Below are 16,367 nucleotides of genomic sequence, written 5' to 3' on the forward strand. Positions count from 1 at the left end.
TCAGCTCGTTGGGCTGTCGTGAAGTTTCCAAATTCCGCGCCTGTCAACAACTGTCGCAAAACCCTTGTCGTAAAACATTCCGACTTGCGTAAGTCCAAACATTGTGTATTTATTTAGGAAATTATCTTTAAGACAAATACACTCTGGCGTGTACGTATTCAATGTACATGTATACGTTTTAATCAGAAAAAAAATAAAATCGGAATGTCCTTGTCTGACGCTGAACTGGTCACGTGGTATGTATGACGACCAGCTGAGTAAACATGGCAACTGTCTCTGGATGAAAATGTACATTGATGTTTCTGGTCGAGATTTATCACGGTGCCTCACCACAACAACCAAGACTATTACACGGTAACGGTGCATGAAGACGAGAAGAAAAATGCGTCATTGATCGGGTTCGAGATATGATCGCCTTTCATCTCCCATCATCTCCTTGACAGATGCTAGGTCGCTAGTACATGGCGTGAGGAGCAAGCCCGACGCTAATTGCTTTTGTTAAGAGAAAGGGTTGACCATCCAACCTCTGATCAAAATATCCCATGATATTGCCACATATTGAAATAGTTGAAAGGACAGGTTGGTTTATGAATACCGTAAACAGAATCACTGTTTGCCAGTCCAGTGGAAGTTTCTCTCCCCTGTTTAAGGTGACATCTCTCTCGGGTCGGATGGATGCTCAGGTGTGTTTCTCCTCATGCCGTGTATAGCACTGCAGGAACATGATAGGCTCACCGGACGTGGTGGCGTTCACTAAAGAGGATGATTTTGGGGAGTCGTACACCGACCCCTGGGCTCTCCCTGAGGAGTTCTCCATCCCTCTCTTCCCTCACGCTGCTAACTCCAACCCCTGGGCCAAAACCTCCTACGCCAAGTTCACCAAAGACTTCATCCTCATCTCAGAATTCTCGGAGCAGGTGGGTCCACAGCCTCTCCTTACCATTCCAGACGACCCAAAAGTCTGCGGCACCTTCGATCTCAACTACTTCTCCTTGCGGATTATGTCGGTGGACTACCAGGCCTCGTTCGTGGGCCACCCCCCGGGCAGTGGCTACCCCCGGCTCAGCTTCGTGGAGGACTCGCGGGTGGTACTGGGCGACTCCAAGGAGGGGGCGTTTGCGTACGTCCATCACCTGACGCTGTACGACCTGGAGGCGCGGGGCTTTGTGCGGCCTTTCTGCATGGCCTACGTCTCCGCGGACGAGAGGAAGATCATGCTGCAGTTTCAAGAGCTGACCCTCCGCTTCTCCCGAGCCTCCGAGTGTCTGAAGACCGGGAACAGACGAGCCTTCGCCCGCGAGCTGCAGAGGAAGCTGCGAGACCTAGAGTAAGTGCAAATCTCAAATGACACCACCAATTCTCCATATTGTGTGCTCACGACTTACGACCGGTCATGGCTCTGGTCAGAAGTTGTGTGCTACATGGGAAATATGGTGTCACCTGAGCTGAAATGAGAAAAGATAAGTGTGAGAGTATTTTATTGATCTCCAAAGGATAGATCCTATTGCATCGAGGAGTCATAGTAATAGACTAACTGTTGTATCATATTCTGTCTATTACTAAAGTTGTGTGTTTTCCGATAGGTACACGCGCTCCGTGCTGCAGAAGGAGGAGGGGCTGCAGAGAGAGGCGGGCCCGCAGGGCTGTTACTCCGCCCACGCCGTGGAGAAGGCCAATGAGCTCGCCAACGTGGAGAAGAGCATCTTCGAGCACAGAGACCTGCTGAGACAGATCAGCTCGTACCCCCTCCGCCAACGACGAGACCCCCACGCCGTCACCTGTCAGCAGTGTGTGTCTGAATCGGAGCGAGACGCAGACACACACACCGCCCTCGCCTCCCAATCCAACCCCGGCCACGCCGTCCAAGGGGAGAGGGAGGAGGGGGAGGGGGAGGGCCAGACGGGTGAGGAAGGGGGTGAATGCAAACCCACCTACATCCCCCAGCTGATCAAAGCCAGGTCGGCCAAGTGTTTCGACAAGCGTCTGAAGACCCTGATGGAGCTGTGTGACAAGACCTTCTACGAGGCCACGGTGGAACTGCTCAGAGAGACGGAGAGGAGTTTTCGGGGGGACCTGTGTTACCTGCACACGCGCCGCCTGGACAGAGCGCTCCGCCGGAAACAGCCCGTCACCAACTTCCTGTTCGAGGAGGACCTGGGGGAGGAGGACGAGGACGAGAGTGGGATGCTTAGGCCGTTCTGCGCTGTGAACCACGCAATGGCGGTGGACCCCAACACACACACCCCTCCCATCGTGCTGTGCCCCGAGCCATTGGAGCTGCTGGAGCCTCCAGAGCTCTACCCACCCTTTGCTGAGAACCACGCCGAAGAGCGAGAACCTGGGGAGAGCCGCCTGGAGTCTCCCCCCTCTGACCTGACCCTGGAGACTCAGGAGAGCTCCGAGGGGACCAAGGGAAGCTTCAGCAGTGAGAAGAGCGGGGAGGGACAGGGAGAGGAGAGCCCAGCCACGCTGCAGCCACTCGACCCTGATCCTGACCTGCCCCGCAACCCCGAACCTGACCCAGACCCCGACCCAGAGAGAGAGAGCTCCAGTGAGGAGGCGGTAACCACCCCTGGGGAGGAGGGGGCTGGTGACGGGGGAGACCAGACGCCCGTCTCCCTGCTGGACGAGGCCTCAGAGCTGGGGGCTGGGGAGGGGGGTGACGGAGAGGGGGAGAGTGTGTGTGAGCAGGAGGGTGAGGGTGTATGTGAGACTGACTCTGACTTGTTAGTCCAGATGGACACAGCCTGCTGTATGTCCCAGGAGGGCTTCCTCTATGAAGCCTCAGCCCCAGATCCAGTGCCCGGTCTGGGGCTCGGCATCCACCCCCAACCCCCTCACTCCCTGGTGGTCAACCAGGAGCCCCACTCCATGCTGCCCCTCCAGGGGGACTACACTGTGGGCTCTCCCCGCTCAGAGAGCCCCATGGCTGGGCTGGAGCTGCCGGTCGGCTCCCTGGGGGGCCCGGCGGAGGATGGCTCAGATTGTACCATGAGCTTGTCGACCGGGTCAGACCGAGCCGTGTCACCTCTGGGCTTCGGGGGGGTGGTGACCCTCAGGCAGAGGAAGCGGGCCGGGCAAGGCGCCTTGAAGTTTGTGCGCCAGTACCCGTTCGCCCTGCAGGCATTGTGGTCTCTGCTCAGCGGGAGGACTCTGGTGGTGCTGGGGGCAGATGAGGGGAGGGTTCGCCGGCTGGTGTCCGCTCTAGCTCTCTTCGTTCCTGGGCCCGGGAGATGTGGAGAAAGGGTCCAACCATGGTTGTCCTGTCCCTTCACCCTCACGGACCTGCAGCGGTGGAAACTCATTGGACTACAGAGGTGAGGAGGGAGAAAGGGGGAACAAGATATATTGTAGCTTAGTGGGTGGAGAAGGGAAGAGGGAGGAAAAAGGAGGGATGCAGAGGAAAGGGTGATGTGGGGGTTATGGACGGTAGTGAGACTGGGATGTTATTTCTTGTAAACCTTATCAGGCATTCATTTGTGTTTTGATCAGAGAGTGTGAGTGTGGAGAGGCTTAAATACACACACACACACCGGGCTTAAATACACACACACACACACACACACACACACCAGCTCCCTCTGTGGTAGACAGCCAGTGTTGTGTCTATGGCTGACACTGAGACTGTGGTGACTCGGTTAAGTGATGAATCAAAGATACTGCATGGCCATCATGCCAGCTTTGGTTGAATGAATGGTACATTTGTTATTTTCCATACAATATTTTTCAGCACATTCCTCGTTAAATCAATTGAATCAGACAAAGAGAGATTCCGAGCCTTCTGTTCTGGAACACAAAGCAGATGGAATTATAGCAGATGTAGTTCTTCTAGGCATCTCTGAGAGTAAGGACTACAGGGTGGGTAACTTCTGTTTTCTGCCAGACACATTTAAGACCATCTTCTCACTCGTGTTTTTTTTGTGGTGACTCATCAGCTGGGACTCAGAACCATAGACTGTGAATGCTCAGAACAGGCCCACTCACGTCCATCGGATGACTCATCAAGGTCTCATCTGGTTCTTTCTTATCTCCCCCACTGTCTCTCCACCTCCCCCTCCCGCTCCCTCTCTCCCACCTCTCCCTGTTGCCTTTCACACTCCCCCCCCGCCTCCCCTTCTCCTTCCTTCTTCTCCCTTTGTCCTCTACCCCCCCTCCCCCCACCTCTACTTCTGATCATCCCTCTGCTTCCTCCCTCTCTCCCTCCATTTCCCTCCTCTGCCTCCCATCCCCGTCCCGTCCCCAGGATGGCGTCTCCCGTGGGTTCCAGCATGCTCTGCTCCCTCTCCCGATACGGTCGCTACATCTCCGTCCTGGACGCTGACCAGAAGACCCTGCGTTGCCCCGCCTACCGCGGCCAGCTGCTTGCCAACATGGCCGACCACCGCACCGCCCTACGCCGAGGCTCCACCTACTTCCTGCATGTCCAGAGCACGCTGAGCGCGCTCGCCGCCAAGGCCTTCCTGTTCACCTTCACCCACCACCTCCACCTTCCCATCAGCCACCGGGAGGGCACGGAGGGCGTGGAGCGGAGGAGGAACAGCTTCCTGCAGAACCAGCTGGGGCTGGGAGAGGAGGACAGTCAGATACTTCTCTACCTCAGCCAGCTCATCACACAGCAGTACCTAGCGCCCACCACCGGGGGCAGCACCAACACCACCACCACCGGCGCCACAGTGCCCAGCTTCAGTTTTAACTACGCCACCAGCGTTTTATACAAGATCTGATGTGACTGTCAGACTGGGGCTGTGAGGGAGGGAGGGAGGGAGGGAGGGAGGGACCGGGAGGGGGAGGGCATGCTATGTTCTCGTCTTAATGTCTCGTCTCCCCCTTTTATCTCCTATATCTCTCTCTACCTGCCTCTCCATCTCTTACTCGCTCTCTCTTTCCTCACTGGGAAGAGGAGACTGAGAGAGTAGTGAATGTAACTCTGTGTTTACTCTTGTGTGTTTGTGGAGAGCGCATACACACACACACACACACACACACACACACACACACACACACACCCATACACAAACATACATCTCTCTCTCTCTCTCTCTCTCTCTCTCTCTCTCTCTCTCTTCCACACAGTAATAATTTAATTAACTATATCAACCCAAACACACATTCTCTGAGCGCAAATGAATGTCTTAACCTGGTTACAGGTTTTGATTTGAATAGTAGAATCACCAACAGCACACACTCTTGACAAGTCAGAGGGTGTCATTATGTCTGTGATAATGCATGTGAAAGCGTGTTTGTAGCGTGTGTGTGTTGTCCCGCTCCACTCCACGTGATGTTGCATGTCCAGAGAAACACACACACACACACACCTCCTCCTCCACCACCGCCACCACCACACCGGCCGGCGGGAGTGACTGTCTCCATAGTAAGTGTTGGTGAGCCTAACGGTTGTAGATACCGTTCGCTCAGACAGTTTTTAAGCTATTCTAAACGTAATGTATTGAAACGTCACTGTTGTCTTAAAGTTGTGTGAGAGTGTTGTGGCGTCAGCATGAGACTGTATCGTGACAGGGTGGAACAGCGTAACGTGTAAGATGTGTTTTGTTTTTTTTCCCCCAAAGGAACCAGAAATGACGTAACGTGAGATGATAACCACCATTTTGCAGATGTATAACTGTGTTGGATTGTTTGTTGTTCAGTGGGACATCTCGGTTGCTTTGGCAACTGCTGTATCCCCCCCAGTGCCGTCGCAATAACTTAAAAAAATGTTTTTTTTTGTGTCAATAATATTTACACAGCCTCAGGGCTCACACATTATCATGTGTATTCTTAAACCTGACCATTCCGTCCACTTACTCCTATCTCCATAGATATAGAACTGTTTTATCTCTGCCTTTTTCCAGAATCTAGAATCTAGTTCGAGTTATTCTGATTCTGATTCTAAGACCATTCCATGAGAGCGTAATCTCAACATGAGATCTTTTGTCACGTTGGATTGTCTGTTACTTTTTTTCTGATTGTTACACAATTCTACTCAAGATATATGCCACACACAGATTGCCTAAATGCAAAAAAAAAAAAAAAAAGGGGAATGTAATTTGAAGAAAAGCCATAAGACAGTGTGCTTAACATGACGTGTGTGTTTTAGTGTCCCTTCTGTTGTGTCATCATGTCTGTATGCACCTTTATTCTGTTATAAAAATCATCCTATCGATCATGTTCTCTGGGATCACACCCCTGCTCTGTACCTTCCCCAGTAGAGTACACCAGTATTTTAAACTGTGTGGTGAATGTCTGGTTATATTTTATAGAACATTTTGATGATGATTTATTCCATTAAATTATTTGTGAACATACTGTAAAAGTGTTCGAGTCCCCCGTTCCTCTGCTGAGTTCACATTCTCACTGTGAGAAAACCAATGCAACCTACAGGTCATTATTAAAGATCAAACACATGAAACTACCTGTCTGTGTCAGACTATTTTGATGTGTGTGTGTGTGTGTGTGTGTGTGTGTGTGTGTGTGAGTGTGTATGTTATCATGACTTGACTTGTGTTGTCCCTGGGTGTGTGTGTGTGTGTGTTGGCCACTATGGATGAAAGTAAATACAGTTTGTGTGTAGTGTATTTTGTTTCTGAAAGAATTATACAGTTATGATACATAGAATTATACACTTTTGACAGCAGGCTAACACACACACACTCTCTCTGTCCTCCCTGTGAGAATGCTGGTGTGTTCCATCAGTCATGTTCTGATTTTGTTTCTGAAAGAATGTTATGATACGCTTCAGGCTGAGGTGTGCGTGGCTGAGCTGTGAACTGTGTGATTGCTGGGCATGTACATTAGCATATGTTAGCGTTAGCTTCCTTGTGGTACTATGAATGTTCAGGTGACACCTGGTTGTCAATTGTCAAAGTGCATCTTGTCAGATATACAGATGAACATGATCAGAAAGAAGGTGTCCGCAGTGTTGCAAAGACACACCTCTGCTTGAGAGTCCTACTCTACATCATCACAACTCTTGATAATTTAAATAGAGAGAGTCTGGCCCATGTAGATACAGTATAAAAGTGTTCTATATCTATTTTATGGCCACCTTTTACACTGTTCCATTTGCTAGATTTGTTTCATATTCAAACAATTCCATAAATTGCTGTTGGTGAAAACTCCATCTGGGTAGCTAATATGGCTCCAATGGAATGATGTGGTGTCATGTAAATGCATCACAATGCTTCTGGTTCAGTGTTCTGTCTCTATGGGCCAGACTGGGCCAAACTCTCTGGATACATGTAACAATTGATAATGACAATGATGTAACAAACGATGACCATATAACTGGGTGTCTGGGTCCCAGGTCAACATTACAAGTATTACCTGCCATTCAGCAGCTAGTCTCTGCACATATTTTGTTATTAGGAATTATATCTATAGCTAAAATATATACTTGAAGCAGAATTTGCAAGCAAACCAACAACCGTGGAATAAGGCAAAGAAGAAGAAGACCTATAATTTGTCCAACTACAAAGAAGACAGCATCATTATTGAAAGCGTGAGTGATCAAAAGTGCAAACACACAGCTACATTTATAGCTACTGTTAATATCTTAAAAGAGGGCATTTTACATACATTTTATTGCATTAGTCTCTCGCTCTGCTATTTTATGTCCACTATTGTGAATTTGGATTCACTTTGTTATTTACTCTGTATTTTTATGTCTATAATATATTTGCCATACTGTATGTGCCTTATTTTAATCGTTTTTTGTCAAGCGCATTGCATTGTATACATGTATGAAATGTAATACCTAAATAAAGTCTCATGGATTGATTAATTGATACATTCTATGTTCTCACTGGAATTGGAAACAGTCAAAGGAGCGAATCATCGCCTACGTTTTTCTGGAGAATGCAGCCTGACACCCTCATGCTGCCTGAGAGTACGCACCTCCATCAGAAATGAATCCTAGTGGGCCTAGTGGGCCTAGTGGGCCCTGCTCAATGGCCTCCTTGTATGTTGGCGATCTCCACCAGGATGTCACTGAGCCAATGCTGTATGAGAAATTCAGCCCCAGTGGTCCAATTCTCTCCATTAGAGTATGCAGGGACATGATCACTCGCCGATCCCTTGGATATGCTTATGTAAACTTTCAACAGCAAGCTGATGCTGAATGTGCCCTAGACACAATGAACTTTGACATTCTTAATGGACGACCTATGCGTATCATGTGGTCTCAGCGTGACCCTACTCTGAGGAAGAGTGGGGTTGGCAACCTTTTTATCAAGAACTTGGAAAAGTCTATTGACAACAAGATCCTCTACGACACATTCTCTGAATTTGGCAACATCCTTTCTAGCAAGGTGGTTTGTGATGAGAATGGCTCAAAAGGCTACGGCTTTGTTCACTTTGACACCCAGGATGCTGCTGAAAGAGCCATTGTGAGGCTAAATGGCACGTTATTAGAAGGCAAAAAAGTGTTCATTGGACACTTCAAATCTCGCAAAGAAAGACAGGCTGAACTTGGAGCCAGGGCCAAAGTGTTCACAAACGTGTACATCAAAAACTTTGGAGAGGCAATGGATGACTCTAAATTGAAGGAGATTTTTGGAAAACATGGACCAGCCCTGAGTATTCGGGTCATGACTGATGACAATGGAAAGTCCAAGGGTTTCGGCTTTGTTAACTTTGAAAAACATGAGGACGCCCAGAGAGCCATTCAGGATATTAATGGAAAAAGGATCAACGGCAAACAGGTCTACGTAGGCCGAGCCCAGAGAAAAAGAGAGCGCCAGCCTGAGCTGAAGCGCCAGTTTGAGCAGATAAAGCAGGGCCGCACGACCAGATACCAAGGAGTTAATCTGTATGTGAAGAACCTGGATGATGGCTGGGATGACAAGCGTCTGCACAAAGAGTTCTCCCACTTCGGAATGATCACCAGTGCAAAGGTGATGATGGAGGGTAAACGCAGCAAGGGCTTTGGCTTCGTGTGCTTCTCCTCTCCTGAGGCGGCCACCAAGGCTGTGACTGAGATGAATGGCCGCATCGTGGCCACCAAGCGCCTGTACGTGGCCCTGGCCCAGCGCAGGGGGGAGCGCCAAGCACAGCGCCAGGCCCACTTCACCAACCAGTACATGCAGAGGATGGCTAGCGTCTGCACCGTGCCCAACCTAGTCAACAACCCCTACCAGCCTGCTCAACCATCTGGATACTTCATGTCTGCCATTCCACAGGCCCAGAAACGTACTGCCTACTACTCCACCAACCAGCTGGCTCAGCTGAGACCCACTCCTTGCTGGGTCACCCAGAGTGTGAGACCTGAGCACTTCCAGAACATGCCCAACACTATGCATCCCATGGCTCCCAGGCCTCATACCTACAATGCCATGAAGCCTAGGTCCTCTCAGGTGGCCCGTATGATGACCTCTCAGCGCATGGCTACCCAGACCTCCAGACGTCCTGCCAGTGCAGATGCAGCCCTGATGGGCGATGTGGCCCAGTACAAGAATGCAACAGGTGTACGCAGCTCCAAGCAGCAGGTCCCCAAGCAGCAGGTAAACATCTCACTCTCAGATATGGTATTCTGATAAATATGTCTTATGTCTAATGCTATATAATTTAATCTAATCTGAATTCTCCCTTGTTCTCCTCCAGCCTGCTGTCCATGACCAGGTCCAGGAACCTCTGACTGCTTCCATATTGGCTACTGTTCCTCTCCAGGACCAGAAACAAGTACTGGGTGAGTCCACTGTAGTGGGACCACTGTTAATGGTCCCCCTCTTTATGCCCTCGTATGAGCCATGACACTAACCCCCCTCTTTGCCCCCCTCCCTCAGGTGAATATCTCTTCCCATCCATCCTGAACATGCAACCCGAGAAGGCTAGGAAAATCACTGGCATGCTGCTGGAGATGGACAACTCTGAGTTGCTCCACCTGCTGGACTCCCCAGAGTCCCTCCGCTCCAAGGTGGATGAAGCAGTCGCTGTGCTGAAGGCCCACCATGCTGAGATGGCTGCACAGAAAGCTGGAGTTCCAATCATCGAAGATGAAGGATCGAGATCTGGACTTTGAAACCTGCTTCACCGAAGAATAATAAGAAAAGCATTTTAATGTTGAGAACGTATAACTCTCAAAGCATTGCAAAACTAATAAACAATTTCATGACAAAATAAACATGACTGTCCATTTTTATTTTCAAGGTCCAGGGTGGGGTAAAAAAAATGTGAGGTTTGAAATGTGGTGAAGAAATGCATTTTTTAAAATTAATTATTTTAATGTGTCAGTGTTCCAATTATTCACTATTTTGTAGAGAGGCCCTTGAGAAGGATTCTTCCTGAACCCCCACACTGGTTGTGCTGAGCATGATATCTGGCTACGGCCCAGGGCACCACTGCTATTTTTTAAGAAGCTGGCAAATGCTGGTATGATTCTGCTACAGTATGGATATGATCGGAATCTCCAATGGATGATTAATTTATTTTTTAAGAAACTTTTATTGTCCATTAATTGCTCAACAGAAATGATCTCTCAGTTGCAGTGCAGCGCGATTGAAGCCATTGGGGGTTAAGTGCCTTGCTCAAGGGCACAGTGGAAGGCACTTATGAATGTGATGCCAGCAACCCTCCAGTGGCTGGCTCCCATCAGGCTCACGCCCTCCCGTCTGCACCGGGGATCGGACCAGCAACCTGGCTCGCCACTCTAACCATGAGGCTACAGTACCTGCCAGCCCAATGGTCCAATCTGCCGTAATGAGAGTAGCTGATATTTATTACTTTCCAGCTCTGCTATAGACACTAGTTGTACCTCCAGATGATCAGACATAATCACATGACCTTGACATTCATTGATTCACTCTCCTGTAGATCACTCACATTCAAAAGGAAAGAAAGAAGAGACTCATACACAGCAAGTGTGTTTCACTTTTATTTATTTATCTTCGGCAATTATGCATCACACTGTCTCATTACCAGCACAGTACAGTTGAGTTTATTGGTCTTTTGGTTTTAGAACTGCAGTAGTCAGAGCTGAATATCTCATGGCCTCAAGAACAAGGCAAAACCAGAAGTCAGAGAGAAACAATGAAACTTCAGTCAGTTAAAGCACTTTACAACCTTCAGAACAGGAAGTGACATCACAGTGTGGTGTACAATCTGTTACTCTTCATCAAAAACAAGGCAAAACCAGAAGTAAGAGAGAAACAATGAAATTTCAGTCAGTTAAAGCGCTTTACATACACAGCATCAATGTGAACGGTTACGATACAGCAGTGGCACTGTCCCTGATATTAAGGCTTTGGAAAAGAAGCAGGGGCTTCTTCTATGGTGTGGAACATTAAGAATAGAGTTGCAGATAGAGATTATATGTGGACGGCTCCCTATTTCATTCTCTGGCCTATTCAATTTGATTCCATATTCTACACAGCGGAGAATCATTCTATCCTTCTTATGCAAGACCTTTCTATCTGAACATCCTTGAATGCACACATGTCCTCGCTCACACACAGACAGACACACACACAATAGAGGCAGAGAAGCTGTCAAGCTCAGTAGTCTGGGTGCCTGTGGGCCTCTAGAGCTCAGGCAGGCCGGGCATGGGGAAGCGTTCAGCAAAGGCCTCCACCTCCCCCCTGATCTCAGCTACCCGCTGCTGGTGCTTCTCTCCCTGGGCCAGGGCCTCCTTAAACTCCTTCAGGGTGGCCTTGGGGTTCAGACTGTGCTGGATCGCCAACGTCAGCTCTATACCTGCAGACCGAGACAGGACAGAAGTTAGGAGGGCTAGGGGTCAGGACTACAGTAGGGTTAGGGTTAAGGGTCAGGGGATTGGAGGTTAAAGGTTACCTCTATGGATGAACTCTGCCACCTTCTTGAAGTCCTCCTCCACCAGGCCCCTGGAGGTCAGAGCAGGGGAGCCTAGCCTCAGACCGCTAGGACGCAACGCACTCTTATCACCTACACACACAAACAGGGGTTACACACACACACACACACACACACACACACATACACACACACATACGCACACAACCTGGACAGGTGTTCTTGTTGCAGGCGATAGCACAGGCTTCCAGAACCTTCTCAGCCCGTCCTCCATCGGTTCCATTGGGCCGCAGGTCCAGCAGGACCAGGTGGTTATCAGAACCGCCTTGGAGAACACAGGATGAAGGGTACATTTATGAATACAAACCCATTTATGTTTGATGGCATTCATCAAGTGAACGGTTCCTGTGTCAGTCTCACCAGTGACGATCTTGTATCCATGGTTGATGAGGGCGTTGGACATGGCTTTGCAGTTTACCAACACCTGCAGCTGGTACGCCTTGAACTCTGGAGTCAGAGCCTGCTTCAGGGCTACCGCCACACCTGGGGAGACACACACAGAGCAACAGAGTGAGATCATGCCCAGTGGACTGAACCAGATGTATACGAGGTAACAGACCTTAGAGGACATAGAGAGAGAAGGCTGGTCCATACCGGCGATGGCGTGGTTGTGAGGGCCTCCCTGCAGGCCAGGGAACACTGCCTGGTTGATCGGAGATTCCAGGTTGTACAGAGTCTCCTTCCCCTTCGCATCCACACTACGCACACCTGAGAGAAGAGGGTGGGAGGGGGTGGGACAACACAAGACAAACCTTTAGTACTTTAAAAAAAAAAAAAAATTCATTCAAGGTTAAATGCTGCATTTCATAATGCCATCATCTCTCCATTCTCTGTATATTGATGGGCCATACCTCGCACGCGCACGCGCACGCGCACGCGCACGCGCACGCGCACACACACACACACACACACACACACACACACACACACACACACACACACACACACACACACACACACACACACGTACCCTTCCTGTAGAAGATGACCCCGGCCCGGCAGCCTCTGAGTGTTTTGTGCGTTGTCGTGGAAACAATGTCGCAGTACTCGAAGGGGGAGGGCACGACCCCGGCCGCCACCAACCCGCTGATGTGGGCCATGTCGGACAACAGGTACGCCGAGTTCTCATCTGCGATCTGCCGCAGGCGAGCGTAGTCAATGTTACGGGAGTAACAGCTGGTTCCTGGGGGAAAAGGAAGCAGGAAGTATAAGAGTTTGAAATGCACCTGAAAATTCAAGCCTGAGCCCTGAGATGAGACCCAAGCCCAGCCTGAGCCCTGAGATGAGACCCAAGCCCAGCCTGACCCCTGAGATGAGACCCAAGCCCAGCCTGAGCCCGAAAAAAAAGCCTGAATTCTAGAAAAAGACTGAGCCTTTATCCACTGTGCACAACAATAACATTGAAGAGGATAGGAGAAAGTCACTCACTGAGTAGGGAGAGAGAGAGAGAGAGAGAGAGAGAGAGACTGTTTGACATCTCACCTGAGTTACTGTCAACACTGTCAACTGTATTTACTGCACCTGCCTTTGTAAAATACCTTGTATATTTCCAGAAAAAAAGACATTGCTGCTGTCGCCTGTGTTGTGTGTTTGTAATGGTTGATGCCAATAGCTCTCCATAAGAGAGGGCAGTGACAGTTTGTTATGCTTTCAAATGATTCGATACTCTTGGTCAAGTGCAGGCGAAGAGAGCATGACAGAGCAGAGGCACATTAGCTAGTTGGAAATGATTACTCCCGTCGGGTCCCATCACGTTTCGGGATTAAAATTACAACTCTAGCGGGAAAGAGAAAAGGAGGAGGAGGAGGAGGAGAGGAAGAGATAAGAGTTCAGTTGCCCAGTCCCAAAACATTCTCCAGCCCAACAAACCTTTTGATGGCCTCTAGTAGTAAAAAGTAATAGAAACTCTAGCTAGCTGACCAAAAGGCTACGTTTGGGGAAAGGGAGAGGTTTTCATTACCATGTCAGACTGTTTGTGGGGGTGTGGAGGGTGGCTCTGTAGCAGATAGCAACAGTGAATACATAGCTGTAAGAATCATACTGTAGCTACAGACATTACATAGTTACTCCAGAGTACCATGAGAAACACATTATCTCACGGAATGTCCTGTTCCCAGGCATGTGAGGAAGGCTTCGTGTGAGTGGACACTCTGTATCCTGTGTGTGTGTGTGTGTGTGTGTGTGTGTGTGTGTGTGTGTGTGTGTGTGCGTGCGCGTGCATGTCACCTGCGATGATGAGTCTGGGGTGGAAGAGACGTGCATTCTCCTGCAGTCTGTCATAGTTGATGAGTCCAGTCTCTGGATTCACCTGGAGACACATCAGATTCACCACTGATTAACACCAATTCTAATCCATTCAGGGTATATAGAGGTTGCGGACACAGGCCTATTTTGTTGGGTGAAAACAATAAAGTAAGGACAAGTGAAAAACCATGTGTAAACTCTAATTGGGATGGTTGTTTTTCCAGATTCAAAGACAGACTAAACTGGAAAGTCTACACTGGAGAGTAGAGGGGGACATAATAGAGAGGTAGTGCAGAGCTGGGTCTTGTTGGATCGGCAGAGTACACACTGTACACACCCCCATATGTAACCTGGGAAAATCCTAGTAATGTCGCAGGTGTACAGGGAGTGCCAATACAGATAATACACCGCTCATCAACAAGGTCATGGACTTATGAACAGCAAACACATCGGCAAAGCAACTTCTGGCAGAACCATACTAACAACATTGTGACACAATTGTGCTGAATGAGCAGCAGATGAGACAAAGATTACCTTAGCTGTGTCTCATAGTCCAAGACAGCACAGATAAGGTAAACAGCAGGGGGGCCATCAGTGACAAAGACAACATTGTGCAACTGCATCAAAGAGAGCCTCTTATCTTCCTGATACAACTGAGAGACAAAACTATATCCTCCCATTGCGTTTATCTCGGCTGAAAAGTGAGTGTTATTGTCTCAAACCCCGACAGGCTATAAAGGGCTTTAATGATTTACAGAGGTGCGTTTTTCTGGAACAGCCAGATCATCTGAAAAATTGCACTAGCATTTGCCAATTGAAAAAAAAAAAAAAAAATGTCTTAATATTCCTTTTCAATTGATGCATTTCATTTTCTTTTATTTTCATTTAATCAAAAAAAATTGTTTTCATTAACATTTTTAACTTCTGTCTCACAATGCACATTTTAGACTTGCCAACAAAAACCGAACATTTGTTTTCATTTTATTATTAATATTATATACATTTTCTATTTCATTTTCTCATTTATTCTACAGATTTTTAGGGAAACCTTCTCAACAAGCCCTACCGGGTTTCTTAACCTCCCCTGCACAATTGTCCTTTTTCTTTTCATTTTGAGTGTATGCAAATCTTAAAAAATAAATAAATAATCTAATAACCTTATCCTGGGTATCAGTCAGTGAGTGAGTGAGTGAGTGTGTGAGTGTGTGTGTGTGTGCGTGTGTGTGTCTGCGTCTGTCTATATACCTTATAGGGCATGGACTCAAAGAAGATGGAGGTCGCAGAAATTTTCTTCTTGTCGGTCATGAAACCGTGGGTCAGGTGACCTCCGTCCGGCAGGTCCAGGCCCATGATCCTCCCGTGAGGCTCCACGATGGCCGTGTACACGGCAAAGTTAGCAGGGGAACCTGAGTACGGCTGCACATTGACGCCCCACTTCTCTGCATCCAGCCCGTAGACCTCCAGAGCTCTCCTCTGGCACAATCTCTCCAGCTCATCCACATGCTCTGTACCCCCATAGTACCTACACACACACACACACACACACACACACACACACACACACACACACACACAAATCAGTTCTTTCTAACCTATGCTAACCCTCTTTGTCTGTTGTGGTGTGTAGGGTGTGTGTGTGTGTGTGTGTGTGTGTGTGTGTGTGTGTGTACCTCTGTCCAGGGTATCCCTCAGAGTACTTGTTGTTCATGCAGGACCCCAGTGCCTCCAGAACAGCCCTGCTGGTGAAGTTCTCAGAGGCGATGAGCTCCAAACCCGAAGTCTGTCTGTGCTTCTCTTTCTTTATGATGTTAAACACCTGGGACACACACACACACACACACACACACACACACACAAACACACTAAATACACAAACGTTCCTATCTAATGTCATACACTCTTAACATTCATAATGTTACTCACACAAACAAACACACCAATACGCCCTCACCTCTGAGTCGTTGGTGGAGAGGGGTTCCAGCATCATCCTGTTGTGAGACTCCCACACATCTTTGCTCACGTGGTGACCGTTAGTCCCGGACATGACTGGGCTGTTCTCTTCTCACAGACACAGGAGATCTACACAAACACAACTACTCAACATTATACTCTACAAATATTACACATACACAATCCTCCTCCCTCCCTCCCCCCCGCCCCCCTCTAAACACACAGAACTGTAGTATTTGTGTCCTCATCTGTTGTAGGTCCAATGCTCAGATCTTCACCTCACCATTCATAGTCACAAACGAACTCATAACACAATGTTTTGTGTTGCTCTTTATTTTCATCATAGAAAATACAAT

At 48.6% G+C, this 16,367-nt stretch overlaps 3 protein-coding genes across 6 annotated transcripts in view; 2 read left to right on the forward strand and 1 right to left on the reverse strand.

Moving 5' to 3' along the window:
* Window positions 1-364: 364 nt before the first annotated feature.
* Window positions 365-4,724, forward strand: smcr8a (Smith-Magenis syndrome chromosome region, candidate 8a; the record flags this gene model as incomplete). Its single annotated transcript, XM_083677611.1, has 3 exons — window positions 365-1,327; window positions 1,584-3,317; window positions 4,244-4,724. Exons 1-3 carry the CDS (start codon window positions 723-725, stop codon window positions 4,722-4,724), a joined length of 2,820 nt encoding a protein of 939 aa, XP_083533737.1. The 5' UTR covers window positions 365-722.
* A 3,177-nt stretch (window positions 4,725-7,901) lies between these two features.
* On the forward strand, window positions 7,902-10,012 carry LOC310809866 (polyadenylate-binding protein 1A-like; the record flags this gene model as incomplete). Its single annotated transcript, XM_083677387.1, has 3 exons — window positions 7,902-9,494; window positions 9,595-9,679; window positions 9,777-10,012. 3 exons carry the CDS (start codon window positions 7,902-7,904, stop codon window positions 10,010-10,012), a joined length of 1,914 nt encoding a protein of 637 aa, XP_083533513.1.
* An 846-nt stretch (window positions 10,013-10,858) lies between these two features.
* shmt1 (serine hydroxymethyltransferase 1 (soluble)) overlaps window positions 10,859-16,367 on the reverse strand; it is a 6,718-nt gene continuing 1,209 nt past the window's right edge. For 2 of the 4 annotated variants that reach the window (XM_083677612.1, XM_083677614.1), the window contains exons 2-11: window positions 16,013-16,140; window positions 15,732-15,877; window positions 15,307-15,583; window positions 14,044-14,125; window positions 12,788-13,000; window positions 12,412-12,525; window positions 12,178-12,300; window positions 11,966-12,082; window positions 11,779-11,889; window positions 10,859-11,682 (exon numbers count right to left, since the gene is read on the reverse strand). In XM_083677612.1, the coding sequence (XP_083533738.1) occupies window positions 11,510-11,682; window positions 11,779-11,889; window positions 11,966-12,082; window positions 12,178-12,300; window positions 12,412-12,525; window positions 12,788-13,000; window positions 14,044-14,125; window positions 15,307-15,583; window positions 15,732-15,877; window positions 16,013-16,105 (1,449 nt within the window). In that variant the 5' untranslated portion in view covers window positions 16,106-16,140 and the 3' untranslated portion in view covers window positions 10,859-11,509. Of the gene's footprint in view, window positions 11,683-11,778; window positions 11,890-11,965; window positions 12,083-12,177; window positions 12,301-12,411; window positions 12,526-12,787; window positions 13,001-14,043; window positions 14,126-15,306; window positions 15,584-15,731; window positions 15,878-16,012; window positions 16,155-16,367 lie in introns of all 4 variants that reach the window. The other 2 variants (XM_083677615.1, XM_083677613.1) reach the window with 1 other exon arrangement.

The sequence above is a fragment of the Argentina silus genome, assembly GCF_951799395.1.
Source record: "Argentina silus genome assembly, chromosome: 9".
Lineage (NCBI taxonomy): Eukaryota > Metazoa > Chordata > Actinopteri > Argentiniformes > Argentinidae > Argentina > Argentina silus.